Source organism: Centropristis striata, chromosome 5, assembly GCF_030273125.1.
Source record: "Centropristis striata isolate RG_2023a ecotype Rhode Island chromosome 5, C.striata_1.0, whole genome shotgun sequence".
Lineage (NCBI taxonomy): Eukaryota > Metazoa > Chordata > Actinopteri > Perciformes > Serranidae > Centropristis > Centropristis striata.
The window spans coordinates 25,341,017-25,359,884 of NC_081521.1; the positions used below are offsets into that span (position 1 = coordinate 25,341,017).

General features: G+C 37.4%; 3 protein-coding genes across 9 annotated transcripts; 2 read left to right on the top strand and 1 right to left on the bottom strand.

Annotated features, from left to right (window-relative positions):
- Nucleotides 1-627: 627 nt before the first annotated feature.
- LOC131971949 (putative oxidoreductase YteT) lies at nt 628-6,025 on the top strand. 4 transcript variants are annotated; one of them, XM_059333643.1, is made up of 14 exons: nt 630-851; nt 1,039-1,150; nt 1,400-1,484; nt 1,585-1,658; nt 1,799-1,858; nt 2,872-2,979; nt 3,152-3,208; nt 3,651-3,781; nt 3,936-3,990; nt 4,261-4,353; nt 4,467-4,601; nt 4,840-4,941; nt 5,066-5,227; nt 5,495-6,024. In XM_059333643.1, the coding sequence occupies exons 1-14, from the start codon at nt 838-840 to the stop codon at nt 5,645-5,647; spliced, it is 1,341 nt and encodes a 446-aa protein (XP_059189626.1). In that variant the 5' UTR covers nt 630-837; the 3' UTR covers nt 5,648-6,024. The 4 variants fall into 4 exon arrangements, with proteins under 4 accessions (XP_059189625.1, XP_059189626.1, XP_059189627.1 ...); XM_059333644.1 differs by having other exon boundaries at nt 632-953; nt 5,495-6,023; XM_059333645.1 differs by having other exon boundaries at nt 632-851; nt 1,046-1,150; nt 5,495-6,023.
- A 1,020-nt stretch (nt 6,026-7,045) lies between these two features.
- Nucleotides 7,046-11,603, top strand: LOC131971952 (putative oxidoreductase YteT). The gene is made up of 14 exons (XM_059333648.1): nt 7,046-7,165; nt 7,487-7,598; nt 7,958-8,042; nt 8,131-8,204; nt 8,367-8,426; nt 8,813-8,920; nt 9,093-9,149; nt 9,291-9,421; nt 9,576-9,630; nt 9,865-9,957; nt 10,071-10,205; nt 10,424-10,525; nt 10,650-10,811; nt 11,054-11,603. The coding sequence occupies exons 1-14, from the start codon at nt 7,152-7,154 to the stop codon at nt 11,204-11,206; spliced, it is 1,341 nt and encodes a 446-aa protein (XP_059189631.1). The 5' UTR covers nt 7,046-7,151; the 3' UTR covers nt 11,207-11,603.
- Nucleotides 11,604-11,688: 85 nt separating this feature from the next.
- On the bottom strand, nt 11,689-17,813 carry LOC131971948 (outer dynein arm-docking complex subunit 1-like). Of its 4 annotated transcripts, none has more exons than XM_059333640.1 (15): nt 17,605-17,813; nt 16,613-16,677; nt 16,140-16,239; nt 15,595-15,784; nt 15,368-15,493; nt 15,103-15,216; nt 14,723-14,790; nt 14,285-14,448; nt 13,626-13,748; nt 13,456-13,538; nt 13,160-13,328; nt 12,541-12,713; nt 12,277-12,371; nt 12,044-12,131; nt 11,689-11,767 (listed from the first exon to the last, which is right to left on the bottom strand). In XM_059333640.1, exons 2-15 carry the CDS (start codon nt 16,659-16,661, stop codon nt 11,741-11,743), a joined length of 1,569 nt encoding a protein of 522 aa, XP_059189623.1. In that variant the 5' UTR covers nt 16,662-16,677; nt 17,605-17,813; the 3' UTR covers nt 11,689-11,740. The 4 variants fall into 4 exon arrangements, with proteins under 4 accessions (XP_059189623.1, XP_059189622.1, XP_059189620.1 ...); XM_059333639.1 differs by having other exon boundaries at nt 17,496-17,813; XM_059333637.1 differs by having other exon boundaries at nt 17,500-17,812.
- Between the last annotated feature and the right edge of the window lie 1,055 nt (nt 17,814-18,868).

The following is an 18,868-nucleotide window of genomic DNA, read 5'->3' on the forward strand; positions in this document are numbered from 1 at the left end:
CGAAGGTTCCCGAAGTAGGTTCATACCGTTTAGTGCAGTGGTTCCCAAACTGGGGGGCGTGACCCCTAGGGGGGCCCCAGGGTTATACATTGTTCTCCATTGCTGGTAAAAGCTAAATCAGATCACGAATCTACTCCAAATATTACAAATACAAAGAACAAAAATGAAAAAATATGACAAGGTCATTCTTGCTTGTTGTGTGGAGGCCGCCGGGGGGGGGGGGGGGGGGGGGCAGGAGGCTTGAAAGTATTTTTTAGATAGAAAAGGGGGGCCCAGTAGAAAAACTTTGGGAACCACTGGTTTAGTGAATTTTCCAAATCTAATTTAGTTTTTTAATATACATGAGTACCTCGGTCATTATTAAAAACAGGAAACAAAAGACAATAATTATGGCGATAATACTCTGAAGAATGAAGGTGTAGCTAAAGTACATGTTAGCTTCAGGCACTGTCGGAAATATACCTTATTAAGCATATTAAAGGTAAAGCCACTTTAAAACAACCAGCTGCCTCGTACTTTCCAATTATTCCATTGCATGCATGGCTACTCGGGGTGTGAGAGTTATATATTGTGGTGGGTTTTTCTTTTTAACTTTAAAGTTAACATTTCCGAGGAGCCGTGAATGCAACAAAAGGGCCGAGTACACCCCGTAGAAGGCGTGAGCCACTTTGTGACATCTTTGTGGTTTCTTTTATAATCGAAGAAGTGAAACACCGCTGTTGAAGTGTAGTCTTTACAGTGTATGGTGTAGTCATATGTTTGCTGGACCGGTTTGGGTATGTATTCGCCTCTGGACAAAGTCTTCCAATCCGGAAGACAGAAGGTTTTGACACTTGTATGGGATCAAACAGGTATTGATTGAAACAGGACATTATCATAAACTGACAGATGTCAATGATCAGAAACACTGTTTTAATAAGCCTCCATATACGGTATCTGTAAGCTGCGCACTGGTAAGGATACAGATTACTTTCAAATGTTCAATTGTTTGTTTATAGAACTAAATGTAGTGAATACAAGCTTTAATTTGTGTTACAGTTCACAGGGTGCCAGAATGACTGAATCCCCTGTCCGTGTCATCGTGGTGGGAGCTGGCATGAGAGGGGAGATCTACTGCAACTTTGCATCCATGCACCCTGAACGCGTTAAGGTCAGGAGAGGTTGTCCTCCAGTCTAATCTTGTCTATAAGGAGGCAATAATTCCATGTTTTCTGTAAAAGTATTAGTTAATTTTGTTCATAATGCTTTTCATTTAAAAAATGAATACAAGGAGTCTATTCATATTTTCCCTGATGTATTGCTGTTTTACTTAAGTGAATGATCTAAATACCCTTCAACCACTGCCTAGTAATGTCGAACAGAGCACTTGTTATGTCCTGTTTATTAACTGAACTTTCAGGTTGTTGCAGTAGCTGATCCAAGGAAATTTGCTTGCACTAAACTTCAACAGCAACACAAAATTGTAGATGAAAACATATTTGAGGGTGAGCATCAAAAGAAAAAAATTAAACGCTTAGAGTTGTTTATAGTTATCTGCAGAAGACTACATTTTTAAATGTTTTTTTTTTTCTTCTTTCAAACCAGACTGGCCAGGTTTAGTAGAAAGAGAGAAGTTTGCTGATGCTGTGTTAATTTGTACACCAGACAGCCTTCATAAGGTAAACATACAATATATTGGATATGGATGTATTCTCTACATATAACTCCCAATTTTAGTCTCATTTGTATGAATCTTATTTGTAAACATAGTCACTGTTTTTTGGCTGGTCATTCTATTATACTGGTTTGTGTTTTCCAGGAACCTGCAGTTGCATTTGCAAAGAAGGGCTACCACATCCTGCTGGAGAAACCAATGGCAGTAAGGAGCCTATAAATAAAATACATTATTATTATTAGGTCAAGGTCAAGGTCAAGGTCATGTTTATTTCTAGCGCATTATACACAACCGAGGTTGACCAAAGTGCTTTACATAAATTAATAACAACAAAAAACCCAAAAGATACATAAATGAATAACAAACTCAAAGATAAAATTAAAAAAGACAATTTCATCTAGTAATATATGATATGGGATGTACAATACAACACACAGAAACAACTTTCTTCTCACACAGGTTCAAAAGCCTGGGAGAAAAAATGAGTTATAAGAGAAGATTTAAAAATGTCCAAAGTCTCTGACGATTAGGGGCAGCCACTGCAAATGATCAACCGCCTTCAGTTTTTAGCTGCATTTAGGCACATCCAGGTATGACTCATTTTCAGACCTCAAAGCTTTGGTCGGGACCAATCCGTTTAAAACTTTAAAAACAAACATCAGGATCTTAAAATAAATTCTGAAATGGACAGGAAGCCAGTGCAAAGAGGCCAGAACTGGGGATATGTGTTCCCGTTTCTTTTTGCCTGTTAAAAGACGCGCTGCAGCATTTTGCACAAGTTGTAGGCGTTGCAATGAGCGCTGGTCTCTACCTACATACGAGTTGCAAAAATCAAGTTTTGTGGAAATGAAAGCATGAATAACCTTCTCCAGGTCACTAGGAGAGAGGTATGATTTTACCCTGGCCAGAAGTCGCAGCTGGATAATTATATTTATTATTATAAGTGTTTAATAGACATAAATCTCTTTAACAAAGAGCAAAACTTTAATGTTGATATGTTTATTAATGATCATACAAAGACAAAGAAATTAGTTTTGAGTTAGTTTGCAATTCTGTATTTTGATCATAAATTCCATTAAAAAAACCCTGCTTATACTCTGCATACTGTATCTTTTTAAAAATATATTTCTCAAGCATATAACAAACTTTGGAAAGGATACACTTTCGTGTCAGTTTCTGAAATACTAAAACCTTCTTCTGTGTTCATGTGACTTTAGACAACTGCTGAAGACTGCAGGGCGATTGTGAAGGCTTGCACTGAGAGTGGCGTGATGCTCTCAGTGGGTCATGTTCTCCGGTATGATCCTGTCATCCACAAGATTAAGGTGAATATCTTCCGTCACATTTTTTTATTTATGAAAACCTTTGACATCCTGTAATTGAGTCATACTTTTTTAGTAGTAAAGTAGAGCAAAGCATGTGTTAGTTGCTTCAATTACAGAACGCAGAACCGAAAAGAAAATCATACAAATGTGGATTTTACCTTTTTCTTTCTAGGAGCTTATAGACGCTGGAGTAATAGGTGATGTGATGCACATTCAGCACTTTGAGCCGGTAAGAATACTAATAGAAGGACACAATCAATAGTGCTTCCCATCTATTAAACAGTAATAGTATTTCTACATTAAGCAAGTTTTCTATCTAAAAAATAAAGGCATAACGGTTACAGATTAGTCTTTTCAACCTATGTTCTTTGCATTTCTTGTTCCCTTCTTTGCATTTCTTGTTCCGCGTTGGTGGTTCACACTACCAGTTCCTACCAGAGCAGGGGCGTCCCTCTCTACCTTTAAAACACTCCTGAAGACCCAGCTCTTCAGAGAGCATCTTCCTCCTAGCACCACACGATAATTCTACTCCTCAAAGAATTGTCACTAGCACTTATTGATGCACTAATTATTATTGCACTATACCTTGATTGTTTGTTTTTACTCTTCCTGTAAGTCGCTTTGGATAAAAGCGTCTGCTAAATGACTAAATGTAAATGTAAATGTTCCAGGTTGGGTATTATCACTTTGCTCACTCATATGTTCGGGGGAACTGGAGGAATGAAGCGGAGAGCTCTTTTGCTCTTTTGGCTAAATCGTGCCATGACATCGACCTAATACATCACTGGGCCGGAGCACGCAGGTAAACCATCACACAGCTTCCAGTCATTGACTCTAAGCTCGTCCGATGTTCAGAAGTAAGATGCAGTTAACACTTTTGTTGGACCACAGTGTGTTTTCAGGTTGACCACGTTTGTTTTCTGTGAATCACTAGCTTTGCTGTTTGTGCTTGGCAGATGTCTGAAAGTGTCATCATTTGGATCTGTCAGCCACTTTGGAAAAGAAAGCAAGGTTTGTGTCTCTATTAGTCCAATACAAAGAAATCAGCAAAAACACAAAGGAAACCAGTAGCAACTGCAGAATGAGAACAAACTGTTTTTGTGATATTTTTTTTTTAACTTTTATTTGTAGATCTTTAAATGTTATGTGAAACTGCACATCACATGACAGCACATAAAACCGAGTTGTGTATTTATGTCATCAAGCCGATTTACTGCTGCAACCGCATGACAGCTCTGCTGTACTGAGCATGAATATGAAATGTGACTGCTTTTTTTTCAGCCAAAAGGTGCTGGAAATCGCTGCCTGGATTGTTCGATAGAGAGTACCTGTCCATACTCTGCATGCAAAATCTACCTGGATAGAGTGAAAAGCGTAAACATTTCAACACATTATTTTTCCAGTTATCTGTTATACTTTACCATTTTTTTTAACACAATACGTTATTTGCAACACATGTATTTAATGTGTGTATGTATGTGCGCTAGGGTCACACTGGCTGGCCTGTATCAGTCATTTGTCCGAGCTCGTTCCCAGACATCGAGTCAGTCACCGAGGCCTTGAAGACTGGACCATATGGCCGCTGTGTCTATGAGTGTGACAATGATGTCTGCAGTAACCAGGTAAGAAAACACAGGCTCAAGATTGGCTGCAAGGCACAACATACTGTACTATTCATAACCCTCCTTAACACATTAAGCTTTGTTGCTACTTAGATAAAACTTAGATGTAGCAGTTTCCATTGCGGTATCAAACATATGGTCAAAATTAACTACAATATCAGGTCATTTTAGTTTATTTTTTTATGACTGCGGCTGATTTCCCAACGTCTCATCTTCTTTATCTTTTCTGTGTTCCCAGGTTGTTAATATGGAGTTTGAAGGGGGTCTGACGGCAGCTTTTTCCATGGTGGCGTTCACTGAGGAGATATGCAAGCGAAAAACAACCATATATGGCAGCAAGGTAAGACTGAAAGGGATGTACATCAGCAGGAAAAAATGTGTAATACACGTCTCCTAAATGTAACTCTGCTTCTAAGATGGATGCATCAGTTAAATACTACATATATAATGAACTGTCTTCACAGGGGGAGCTGTCATGTGACCGCCATGAAGTACGTGTGTTTGACTTCCTGACCCAAAGATCCACAAAGCACACGGCCAACAATAACGTCCCCATGGCCTTTAGCACAAGTGGACATGGCGTAGCAGACTACAACCTGATGAATGCCTTTATTTCTGCTGTGGAAGTAAGTGCTTATAATTACTTTTTAGTTTTGTCCACGTATAGCTCCGTTTTTTTTCTTTATCTTTGAATGTTTACTTTGTGTCAGTTGACCTGTGCTTGTAGTTGTATAGCCACATTCATGACAGACAAAGAATATTCACTGTATTTATAAATATTTGTCCAAGAGGAGGAGGAGGCACTAATACTAAATTCATGCATTGACTTTGAAACAATGTTTGTGCTGGTTATTCAGCTTTGTGTGTGTGTTTCTGTGTTTTTGTGTGCACAGAACAACGATCCCTCCCTGATCCGCTCGGGTCCTGAGGAGACGCTGCTGAGCCATTTGCTGGTGTTTGAAGCGGAGCGTTCGAGGCTGGAGAGCAGGGTGGTGGACTGTGGGGACATTGGTCAGAGCGAGACGCCTGACAAACACCGACATTAAAATGATGTCAGCTTAGAAATTAAACACTATGATGAAGGTTAGCTGAAATCTGTCCAGGGAGACTCTTTATGCTCTCATTTATTCTCTCTCTGTCTATTCTACTCAATCATCACTTCACTCTTTTAAGTTAAGCCAATCAACAGAACTGGGGGACAAAACGTGTATTGTATTGAGGCTGACTGTTTTTATTGCTCAGGGATTTTAAAACTGTGTGTTTGTGTGTGTGGGTGAGTGAGTGGGTTAACTTGTTGAGTTTTTAAATATTAAGTACATTAATATTAAGAACATGATTTGTTTGTCCTGTAATCATTTCTTTGCCCAGGTACTGTTCATTCATTCTAATAAAATGTATAATAAAACTTTCTACATCTGTATAATTTAAATTGTCTAAAAACAAAGCAAACAAGTAGGGTCAACTGTGGTGAGGAGGTCAAGAAAAATTCACTGTGCAGCATTCTGTGAATGGTGCATCAGAAAATACACTTCACCTGATCTTTCAAAGATGCCACTTTGGCCTTTTCTGCTTCCAGCTCCTCATCTATTCTGTCTCTACAGGCCAACTTGGCAGTAAGGTCTTGAACAACACTAACATCATTCAAATGGTTAAAACTGCTCTGAGAGACTCTGAGACTCCGTAAATGCTCTTCTTGTTCATCTTGGAGCCTCTCGATCTCTTCTCTGATGACAAAGATTCACAAATGCATAAATACACACATTGTTTGGACAAAACATGTGAAATATACAGAGGATATAACAAGTTACACCTTAGGTTAATATGAAAAGATAGAACAGAGGCCTCCAAAAGCTACATAAGTCTAATTATTATGAGTATTATCTTTTGCTTTTACTCGCCTGTTTATTCAATGATTAAAAACACTGAATTTAAAGATGATGGTATGCCCAGACAACATAAATCCCTATAAAATGTCTTGCAAGCGAGAGTATGAAGATAAAAGATGCCACTTACTTGTCTCTGAAGATGAGGCCTTTGGTTTACTTAGTATGAACCCGCTTGGCTCCCTCTGTTCTATGATACTGCCCCTGCAGTTTGTTCAGGTCTGTTTCAGCTTCATTACAAATATGCTGTGACTATTTCATAACTAAGATCACTGTTTAATGAATTATTCGATTTGGGACAAACAAAGGAGGCATTTTCTCCGGCCTGTGAGAGTCATATATTGTAGTGTGTTTTTTCTCTTTAACTTACAAGTTACGATTTTAAAACAATGATATAATATTTCCGAGGAGCCGTGAATGCAGCAGAAGGGCCGAGTGCACCCCATAGAGGGCGCTAGCCACTTTGTGACAGATTTGCGGTTTGCTTTTATACTCGAAGAAGTAAAACACTGCTGATGTAGTGTAGTCATATGTTTGCTGGACTCCTGTGTATTTGGCATGGTATTTGGGCTTGTAGTCGCCTCCATAGCAGTCTATGCTCCATAGATATATGTCGCCTCTGGACTTAATCTGACCAACCCGGAAGACAGAAGGTTTTGACACTTGTATGGGACAAAACAGGTACTGATTGAAACAGAACAACTCATAAACTGACAGACATCAATGATCAGAAACACTGTTTTAATAAGCTAGCTATTTACTTTCACATACAGTATCTATAAGCAGCGCATTGGTACGGATACAGAATACTTTTCAAATTAGTCCTCCTTCAAATGGTTGCTACTTTATAGAACTAAATGTAGTGAATAATAACCCAGTTAACCATTATAGCAAGTAGGTTGTCTCTGAAATGGACTTTTGACTGCATCAACCTGACTATTGAGTGTTTATTACCTCATGCATTGTGTCAGATGCGTCTACAAGCTTTGATTTGTGTTACAGTTCACAGGGTGCCAGAATGACTGAATCCCCTGTCCGTGTCATCGTGGTGGGAGCTGGCAGTCGAGGGGAGAACTACAGCAACTTTGCATCCATCCACCCTAAACGCGTTAAGGTCAGGAGAGGTTGTCCTCCAGTCTCATATTGTCAATAAAGAGGGAATACAGGAATTGTGTTATTCATTAACTGTTCTGATAAAAAAGATAAACTGGCATCATGAAATCTCTGTGATGCAATGAAAGAAACAAGTCAAAGTCCAAATTGATCCTTAAATCCACGTTTTCTGTAAAAGTATGGGCTCATTTTGTTCATAATGCTTTTCATAAAAAATGAATACAAATGTATTCATATTTTCCCAGATGTATTGCTGTTTTACTTAAGTGAATAATCCAAATTGTTGTTCAACCACTGCCTAGTAATGTCTAACAGAGCACTTGTTATGTCCTGTTTATTAACTGAACTTTACCATTTCAGGTTGTTGCAGTTGCTGATCCAAGGAAATTTGCTTGCACTAAACTTCAACAGCAACACAAAATTATAGATGAAAACATATTTGAAGGTGATCATCAAAAAGTGTCTATTGCAAGCTTAGAATTATTAGCCTTAGACTATTTTAAAAAATGTTTTTTATTTTTCTTTCAAACCAGACTGGCCCGCTTTAGTAGAAAGAGAGAAGTTTGCTGATGCTGTGTTAATTTGTACACCAGACCGCCTTCATAAGGTAAACATACAATATACTGTATTGTATATATTCTCTGCATGTATATATAACTCCCAATTTTTAGTCTTCTTTGTATACATCTTGTTTTTGATCTGAATCATTTGTAAACGTAGTCACTGTTTTTTGGCTGGTCATTCTATTAAACTAGTTTGTGTTTTCCAGGAACCTGCAGTGGCATTTGCAAAGAAGGGCTACCACATCCTGCTGGAGAAACCAATGGCAGTAAGGAGCCTATAAATAAAATGCATTATTATTATAAGTGTTTAATAGACATAAATATCTTAAACAAAGAGCATAATTTTAATGTAGATATGTTTATTAATGGTACAGATTGATTTTTAAAGAAATTAGTTCTGTTTTGTAATTCTGTAGTTTGATTATAAATTCCAATATAAAAAAATCAGCTTACACTCTACATATTACATTATATATCACATTTCTGATTATAATTATTTCAAGCACATGACAAACTTTGGAAAGGATACAATTTTCTGTCTGTTTCTGAAATACTAAAACCTTCTTCTCTACTGTTTTTTCTCTATGATTGCATTTGTGTGACACTCATTCCTTCCTTGCACATTAAGTATTCAGTGTTCATGTGACTTTAGACAACTGCTGAAGACTGCAGGACGATTGTGAAGGCTTGCACTGAGAGTGGCGTGATGCTCTCAGTGGGTCATGTTCTCCGGTATGATCCTGTCATCCACAAGATTAAGGTAAATATCTTCCTTCACATTTTTTTATTTATGAAAACCTTTGACATCCTGTAATTGAGTCATACTTTTTTAGTTGTAAAGTAGAGTAAAGCATGTGTTAGTTGCTTCAATTACAGAACGCAGAACCGAAAAGAAAATCATACAAATTTGGATTTTACCTTTTTCTTTCTAGGAGCTGATAGATGCTGGCGTCATAGGTGATGTGATGCACATTCAGCACCTTGAGCCGGTAAGAATACTAATAGAAGGACACAATCATAAGTGCTTCCCATCTATTAAACAGTAATAGTATTTCTACATTAAGCAAGTTTTCTATCAAAAAAATAAAGGCATAACGGTTATAGATTAGTCTTTTCAACCTATGTTCCAGGTTGGGTATTATCACTTTGCTCACTCATTTGTTCGGGGGAACTGGAGGAATGAAGCAGAGAGCTCTTTTGCTCTTTTGGCTAAATCGTGCCATGACATCGACCTAATACATCACTGGGCCGGAGCACGCAGGTAAGCCATCACACAGCTTCCAGTCATTGACTCTAAGCTCGTCCAATGTTCAGAAGTAAGATGCAGTTAACACTTTTGTTGGACCACAGTGTGTTTTCAGGTTGACAAAGTTTGTTTTCTGTGAATCATTAGCTTTGCTGTTTGTGCTTGGCAGATGTCTGAAAGTGTCATCATTTGGATCTGTCAGCCACTTTGGAAAAGAAAGCAAGGTCTGTTGTCTATTAGTCCAATACAAAGAAACCAGCAAACAAACTGTTTTTGTGATTCTTTTTTTTTTTACTTTTATTTGTAGATCTTTAAATGTTATGTGAAACTGCACATCACATGACAGCACATAAAACCGAGTTGTGTATTTATGTCATCAAGCCGATTTGCTGCTGCAACTGCATGACAGCTCTGCTGTACTGAGCATGAATATGAAATGTGACTGCTTTTTTTTTCAGCCAAAAGGTGCTGGAAATCGCTGCCTGGATTGTTCGATAGAGAGTACCTGTCCATACTCTGCATGCAAAATCTACCTGGATAGAGTGAAAAGAGTAAACATTTCAACACATTATTTTTCCAGTTATCTGTTATACTTTACCATTTTTTTTAACACAATACGTTATTTGCAACACATGTATTTAATGTGTGTATGTATGTGCGCTAGGGTCACACTGACTGGCCTGTGTCAGTCATTTGTCCGAGCTCGTTCCCAGACATCGAGTCAGTCACCGAGGCCTTGAAGACTGGACCATATGGCCGCTGTGTCTATGAGTGTGACAATGATGTCTGCAGTAACCAGGTAAGAAAACACAGGCTCAAGATTGGCTGCAAGGCACAACATACTGTACTATTCATAACCCTCCTTAACACATTAAGCTTTGTTGCTGCTTAGATAAAACTTAGATGCAGCAGTTTCCATTGCGGTATCAAACATATGGTCAAAATTAACTACAATATCAGGTCATTTTAGTTTATTTTTTTATGACTGCGGCTTCTTTATCTTTTCTGTCTTCCCAGGTTGTTAATATGGAGTTTGAAGGGGGTCTGACGGCAGCTTTTTCCATGGTGGCGTTCACTGAGGAGATATGCAAGCGAAAAACAACCATATATGGCAGCAAGGTAAGACTGAAAGGGATGTACATCAGCAGGAAAAAATGTTTAATACACGTCTCCTAAATGTAACTCTGCTTCTAAGACGGATGCATCAGTTAAATACTACATATATAATGAACTGTCTTCACAGGGGGAGCTGTCATGTGACGGCCATGAAGTACGTGTCTTTGACTTCCTGACCCAAAGATCCACAAAGCACACGGCCAACAATAACGTCCCCATGGCCTTTAGCACAAGTGGACATGGCGTAGCAGACTACCACCTGATGGATGCCTTTATTTCTGCTGTGGCAGTGAGTGCCTATAAATACTTTTTAGTTTTGTCAATGTGTAGCTCCCTGTTTTTGTTTTTCTTTGAATGTTTGCTTCATGTCATTTGACCTGTGCTTGACAGACAAAGAATATTCACTGTATTTATAAATATTTGTTCAAGAGGAGGAGGAGGCACTAATACTAAATTCATGCATCGACTTGGAAACAATGGCTGTGATGGTTATTCAGCTTTGTGTGTGTTTCTGTGTTTTTGTGTGTGCAGAACAACGATCCCTCCCTGATCCGCTCGGGTCCTGAGGAGACGCTGCTGAGCCATTTGCTGGTGTTTGAAGCGGAGCGTTCGAGGCTGGAGAGCAGGGTGGTGGACTGTGGGGACATTGGTCAGAGCGAGACGCCTGACAAACACCGACATTAAAATGATGTCAGCTTAGAAATTAAACACTATGATGAAGGTTAGCTGAAATCTGTCCAGGGAGACTCTTTATGCTCTCATTTATTCTCTCTCTGTCTATTCTACTCAATCAACTATTTAGGTTCACTCTTTCAAGTTAAGCCAATCAACAGAACTGAGGGCCAAAATTGTTTATTGTAATGAGGCTGACTGTTTTTATTGCTCAGGGATTTTAAAACTGTGAATGTGTGTGTGTGTGTGTGTGTGTGTGTGTGTGTATGTGTGAGTGAGTGGGCTTACTTGTTGAGTTTTTAAAGAATTAAGTATTGTGCCAGAATATGATTTGTTTTGTCCTGTTATCATCTTTTATTAAGCACTGTTGATTAATTCTCCAAATTTATAATAAAACGTTCTAAATCTGTGTAATCTGTTTTTGCTTACTTATACATTGAAGTTTCACATCATATGTCTATCTAAACATGCAATAAAAAGTATACAGTATAATATACCATTGAGGAAATGTATATTTAAAAGTTCACAGGGGCTGTTAACAACAGGTCAGTCCGTCTTCCTTCTCCTCTGAATCTGAGGGATAGATTAAAAAAAAAATATTTTGTTATGTCTGCCAGGGAATTTAAAAATCTAATGAAATTAACTATTGGATGACAGCTTTAACATGTCAAATGTAAATAAAAACCTGACTATGTTTAAGGAGACATGGACGAATTGTTGATGATAATCTACATGCTGTAAACAACCATTTCATCAAGTGAAAAGTATTCAAGTTCTGTACATATGATTATTTAAGAAATAAACTGTTTCATTTTCAGGAAAAATTGAAAAAAATTCAGTTATACTCACCCTCTTATTGACCAGTGTCAGGAGATCATTTCTGTTCACTGGCCCATTTGCCTCCAGCAACACTGACTCCACCACATTTGGGTCGTCCCTGACACATCACAGAGATTTTAAAATCATATGTTCATCAAACCAAAAAACCAAACCGCCTGCCTGTGACTGAATATTACATAAGATAATCTTTGAGCATTATGTCGGATAACTGCACATTAATCAAGAGAAAAAAAAACACCTACCCAGGTGCAGAGGTTGCAGCAACAGTGTTTAGGTTGACAGCTGGAGGGTTCTTTCCCAGGAGCTGCACTGCAATGGTACTGAGACTGTCAATGTCCTGGAGGTGAGAAAGTACATTCATACGTGGTAGCTGCAGGCCTTTTACTCCCATGACTCCCATGTTTCATTTTACATTTCCTTTCACAAATATGAGGGTGCTAAAAGAACTCCATGGCCTTTAACATTTCAGAAATATACACTGTATGTTTCATTCCATGTCTACATACCCACTGTTCAACGTTTTCTTGGAAGTGAAGAAAGGACTGCAGAGCGAGAAGCTCATTGACTCTGTTCTCCACCCTTCTCAGGCTCTCTACGATGTTTTCATCCTCGCCTCCATCAGAGGAAACCAACTGGATCACAGAGCTCTCATAGCTGATCTGAAGCAACGATTTAACACCTAGTAAAAGTAATTGTGAAATATTAATATAAAAGTACAATATTGCTTCTATTTTTAAAATATGATGATTTTTTCTGTACTTGTCTATGCTTATTTGTGTGTGTGTATATATATATATATATATATACAAACACAAATAAGCATAGACAAGTACAGTAATATATACAGTATATATATATATATATATATGATGACAGGCACGACATGTTGCTCAATTTGCAAAGCAACAATTATTCCAGCATTGTTAATTATGCAGTCTGCATGCTGTACTAATTTTTTTTTCAGGTTTTAGACTAGACATTCACATAATGTATATACCATTTATAAATTACAACAAATGTATTTTGTAGTGAGAAAATACAGATACAGATTGCTTTACTCTATCATACAGTTTCCTATGTTTCTGTTGCCCCAATTTAAAAGGACAAAGTTCTGCTATACAGTACCATCTTTGAGCTGATCTAGTAGTTTTTCAAAGACATCAACACGGTGTTGATAACCTCCCAGCTGTTTCTCAATTTCCTCCTGTTTGATGGAAATTTTCTTCCGAAGAGCCTGATGTTGCTCCTGCTGCCGCTGCTCCTCAGCCACAAAGATTGCTCTCTCTTTGCAAAGCTTTCAGTCCGAGACATAATGAAAGACAGTGGACAACAGCAGCACACTTTTTCTTTCCTTCCTCATCTCTTTCCTCTCTCCCTCCCTTTTCTCCAACATGCACACGCACACACACAAACACACCAACCTGAGAGATCTGCCTGCGAATGGTCTCTGCTTCACTTTGCTGATAGTTGACAAATTTCAGTAAAGTGTAGTTCTGCTCCTCCACTGATCGAAATATCTGACAGGTTTTAATTGCCGATGTAAAAGCACAACTTCCATAGCCTCTTTAAATTTAATGGGTGACTTACTTACTTTGTATGAAGTTCCTGACCAGTTTGTCCAAGTCGCTTTCCTCTGTCTCTGTGAGGATCTTCTTTATAGCCTCCTCAAAATCCTCTTGTCCCAATTCCGTAGACTCCAATTGCTTGTACTTAACTATGGGGGGAAAAAATGTGAACTAAAGTGAAATATGTCCACAGACAGACAGACAGACAGAAACATGTTTTCAGGTCCACATCTTGCCGTGACACACACAAACACACACACACACACACACACACACACACACACACACAAGGGGAAAACAACACCAGCCACACTGTTGTGGCTGCCAAAATAGGCCCAGGAAGATGGAAATCACAGTAATATACTGTATAGTTGAAGTACTATTGTTAGTCTTTCTATACTTCTATACTGTAATATTGTAGTATGGAATATAAACAATTAACTGTATACGTGTGTCAAAAATTGTTGTGCCTTCAAGACAAATAATGAATAACAATAAAAAAACTTTCTCATTTTGTCCTCTTTGTCAGGCAATCATTAACATCTTTTAAACACAAGGTGTCACTAGTTCACTCGTTTAGAAAAACACTGGCTTGGGGTGACAGTGGTCTGCTCTGTTAAACAGTCTGTGATTTAGGGCTTGAAAATCCCAAAATACTGTGGAATATCAGCGGATTTATACTCACCTTTTCTGCGGTGAGTGCGTGCAACAGCCTTTATGTCTAGGAAAGCCTCAAAGTTCCTGGAACGAGACATTTCTCGCTCAAGGTTGCTCTTTTCCTTTATGTACTGAGTCACATCCTTATCATTCTGGCCCGTCAGCATCCTCTGTCTCTCCTGGATGTTCACACTAGGTGTATCCATAAATATACAACAATTTGGGACAGTTATACATAGTGAATGTAATGTATCTTTATGAATCAAAGCTGTTAGATATGAAAAAATATATTAACAAAAAGTAAGCAGACACATAAAAGTGTGGCTGGTCACTAACTGACTTTAGCAAATAGTGTAGCTTCTTCTTCGTTAGTCAAAATTAATACATCTTGAACTCTAACATAAATATTGTGCACAGTGGGTCACAAGAAATGCAACTAGATGTAGGATGCTGCAGAATGGTTTACCTGGCATTGAAGGCTTCAGTGCATTTAGTCCTCAGGTTACTAATAACCTTCTGAATTGCATGCAGCTCCTGTTTTAGATAATATGGAGTAAAAGGTTTACATGCCTTAATATTACCCCTACCAAAACATCTTCATAATCATAGTCTGTTGCAAAGTAATTAAAAATTTTTAAACTATGATTTCGACAGGTAACGGGTGGAAGCATCATTATTAAGATTAAAATGAATTACTTTATTAATCCCACAATAGGGAAATTCAACCTCTGCTTTTAACCCAATATTATGGCACCTTTATCTTGGTATTCCCCCCAGTTAATACATATTAGCAGAATGTAGCAGCAGCTATGCTAATTTAAGACTGAGTGATGTTAGTGAACATGCCTTTTCTAGTCGAGACTGAACATGTAGGAACTGTTTCCTCTCCACCTGCAATATCTTCAGCTCCTCTCTCAACTCTCCATTCCGGGTCATCATCTCATTGAAGCATTTGTGACCCTAGAATAGAAACATACCTTAAGCAATGTTTGTGTTTACTTGTAACAGGTGTCATGGTGGAGAAAGACTGGCATACAAAACAACAGAAGCTATAAGTATGATGGTTAAAACAGAAGTAGGGGAAAATGTTATTGTAATTTATGACACCAACCCTGTGCAGTTTGTTTTCTATTAAGCAGGTGCGTCTTTGTAAGTTTCCCTTATCCAATTTTATAGTGAGTTGTGTAGTTCCCTGACCATTTTTCTGTCCTGCCAACTTCCTCTCCCATTTTAAAATCTAAAAACAAAGCAAACAAGTAGGTTCAACTGTGGTGAGAAAGTCAAGAGAAATTCACTGTGCGGCATTCTGTGAATGGTGCATCAGAAAATACACTTCACCTGATCTTTCAAAGATGCCACTTTGGCCTTTTCTGCTTCCAGCTCCTCATCTATTCTGTCTCTACAGGCCAACTTGGCAGTAAGGTCTTGAACAACACTAGCATCAGTCCAACGGTTAAAACTGCTCTGAGAGACTCTGAGACTCCGTAAATGCTCTTCACGTTCATGCTGGAGCCTCTCGATCTCTTCTCTGATGACAAAGATTCACAAACGCATAAATACACACATTGTTTGGACTAAACATGTGAAATATACAGAGGATATAACAAGTTACACCTTAGGTTAATATTATATATAATATAATATATATATATATATATATATATATATATATATATATTAATGATATAACATAGAACTGAGGCCTCCAAAAGCTACATAAGTCTAATTATTATGAGTATTATCTTTTGTTTTTACTCGCCTGTTTATTCAATGACTAAAAACACTGAATTTGATGACGATGGTATGATGGTATGCCCAAAATTACATAAATCTCTCAAAAATGTCTTGCAGGCAAGAGTATGACGATAAAAGATGCCACTTACTTGTCTCTGAAGATGAGGCCTTTGGTTTTCTTAGTATAAGCCCGCTTGGCTCCCTCTGTTCTATGATACTGCCCCTGCAGTTTGTTCAGGTCTGTTTCAGCTGCATTACAAATAAGCTGTAACTATATCATAATTAACATCACTGTTTAATGAATTATATATTGGATTTGGCACAAACGAGGCATTTTCTTTCATTGGTGCGAAAGATACCTAACAGTTAGCTAAACAGATTATTGTGAATATAGCAAATTATTATTATTTCTTACAACGTAAAGCTTTGTAAGCTTTTAATCAACCTGTTTTGTTTTTTTAAATGCAGCCATAGCTACGTTTGTTATTGGTAAGGTTCATAGGTTCAGACAAGCAAATAATCAACTATGTTATAACGTTAGTTAATTGTCTGTTAATTGACTGTTGTTGTAATTGGGAAAACACAAAGTCACAGGATGTGAATAGCGAGCTGCATAACTTACAGAAATCCACAAGCAGTTGATTTCTGGGAGCAGATGAACGCCGACTCATGTTGAATAACGTTGCACTGAAAAAAATTGGAGTGACATTTACTTTTAAAAAAATAGGCAAGTTTTTCCACACAGAAAGTGTTTGTAATCTTTACTCAGGCTGTTTTTAAGTAATATTTATTTAATAAAAACACTTTTTTAAATATGAAAATACATAAGTGAATTACAGATTCACTGATGTCCCTCAATTACATTTTACTTGGAAATATCAACTAATTAAGCCAATGAACTGGTTTAGTGAATATTACTTGGAACGAACGATTCAACTTACATACAAAACTGAGGACACATATTAACAAACAATCACTAAGTAATGGACTACATGGAAAACTGCTATTTTAAAGTAAAAGCACTGAATTCGTATGTCTTTGTAGAATTTATATAGATGATTTAAATAGTAATTACAGGGCCAATCAGTGTATGGTCAGCCTGAGCCTTGAGAATAAAATAAAATGAACAGATTACAAAGTTCTTGAACACATTGGGACAGCAACGTTACAGAGTGAAATATACAACTAATGTCAGTTAGCCCTAAGCTAGCATAATGCTGTTCTAGTTGCGCTGTGTTAACTTCCCGTTAGCTAAGTCACATTTAAACGTATATAGTGCCGACCTAACGAAGATTGTTAGCCATAAATAAAAATGCCATATTCGTTACATAACATAACGTTACCAGCGTTAGTAAATTACCAAACATTCTTAGTGTTAAAATTGTAAACAATCCAAAAACCAGCCTGGGTTGTCTAGTTAACTTAACAAACTAAGATAACGTTAGCTAACGTAACTAACTGAAATAACGTTACTAACATTATTTAGCCTGTATCAGCACGCGTACCTACTTTGTTTTGGTTCCTTAGCTTTATCTTGAAGTGTATACACTAACGTAGGTAAGTATAGGTAACGTAAAAAGTCAAAACAAGATGTATCAAGACGGGCTTATTTACCGTCTACGTTGGGTAAGTAAAGTTAAAACTAACGTTAGCAACCGTATATTATCTAGGTGCAGCTAGCGTTTAGTACAACCGTTAGCTGTTATTTTGAATTCCAAAGTAAGGTCATTCTGTTATTAACTATTCCATTAGCTAACGTTAGCGATGTCAAACACAGTTAGGTCAGAGGTCGGCAACCTGCGGCTCCAGAGCCACATGTGGCTTTTCAGGCTGTCTGTCGTTGTTCCCTGTGGCTGTGACAAAAAAAATATATACCAAATGAAATGTATTTTCTATTGTTTTTACATTTTAATTTTCATTGATTTGTTGGTGAAGGCCCAAAGCAATTTTTATTCCTGAATTATAAAAATGTGTTTCTTACATACAGCATTACATTTTATGTTATTTTTACACTTTTTTTTTTTACACAAAGTCAACTAAAATGTGCACCATAGAGTAATAAAGTCTAGGCTCTGAATTTTGCCAACATCAAGCCTAGTTTTGAGTTTTTCCTTCAATTACGGCCTCTCATCTGTACTTGGGTCCTGGCTGCATTCTGACAAAATCATACTAATAAATGCTCATTATTGTTTATTGTTAATTGTTAAAAGGATCACCATTAGCTTTCACCAAAATGGGACGAGCTAGTCTCCCTGGGGTCCAAAAAATAAATAAAAATAAGTCACTTAACAATGATAATGTAAAAACAATGAAACACTGTAGACATCATTAAAAATAATCAGAAATTATTCAAATAAGTTATTAAATTCACAAGTATTATATTCATACAGTCCATTCCCTACTCACAAATTTAAATAGTGCATTCTCAAATGGTACTTGTACAATACCATTCTACCATACCATTCTTTCCATACCATTCTACAAATGGTATGGAAAGATATTTTGCTATTCAGCTTACGTATATTCAGTACATTATGACCTATTAGTATTATGGGTAGGTTCTTTTTAGTTTTACTTTTTATTTAGACTTAGTAGGCTGTTTCATCTTTATGGTAAGGCTCAAAATAAGGTATGCGTCTCCATTATGATATTTTTCTTTTTTTTTTGGCCAACAATGGCTCTTTAGTTAGTAAAGGTTGCAGACCCCTGGGTCACACCATTTGAGACACAATGTATTAAATACAAAATTGTGAATTAAAATAATTGTTCATTAAGTTGTATACCATTTCTTTGTGTCACAAATGTGATGCAAGTTTAACAGAGTTAGCAGAGCCCTAGTAGATCAAATTAAAGCACCACCACACCTGGCTTGGTGCTG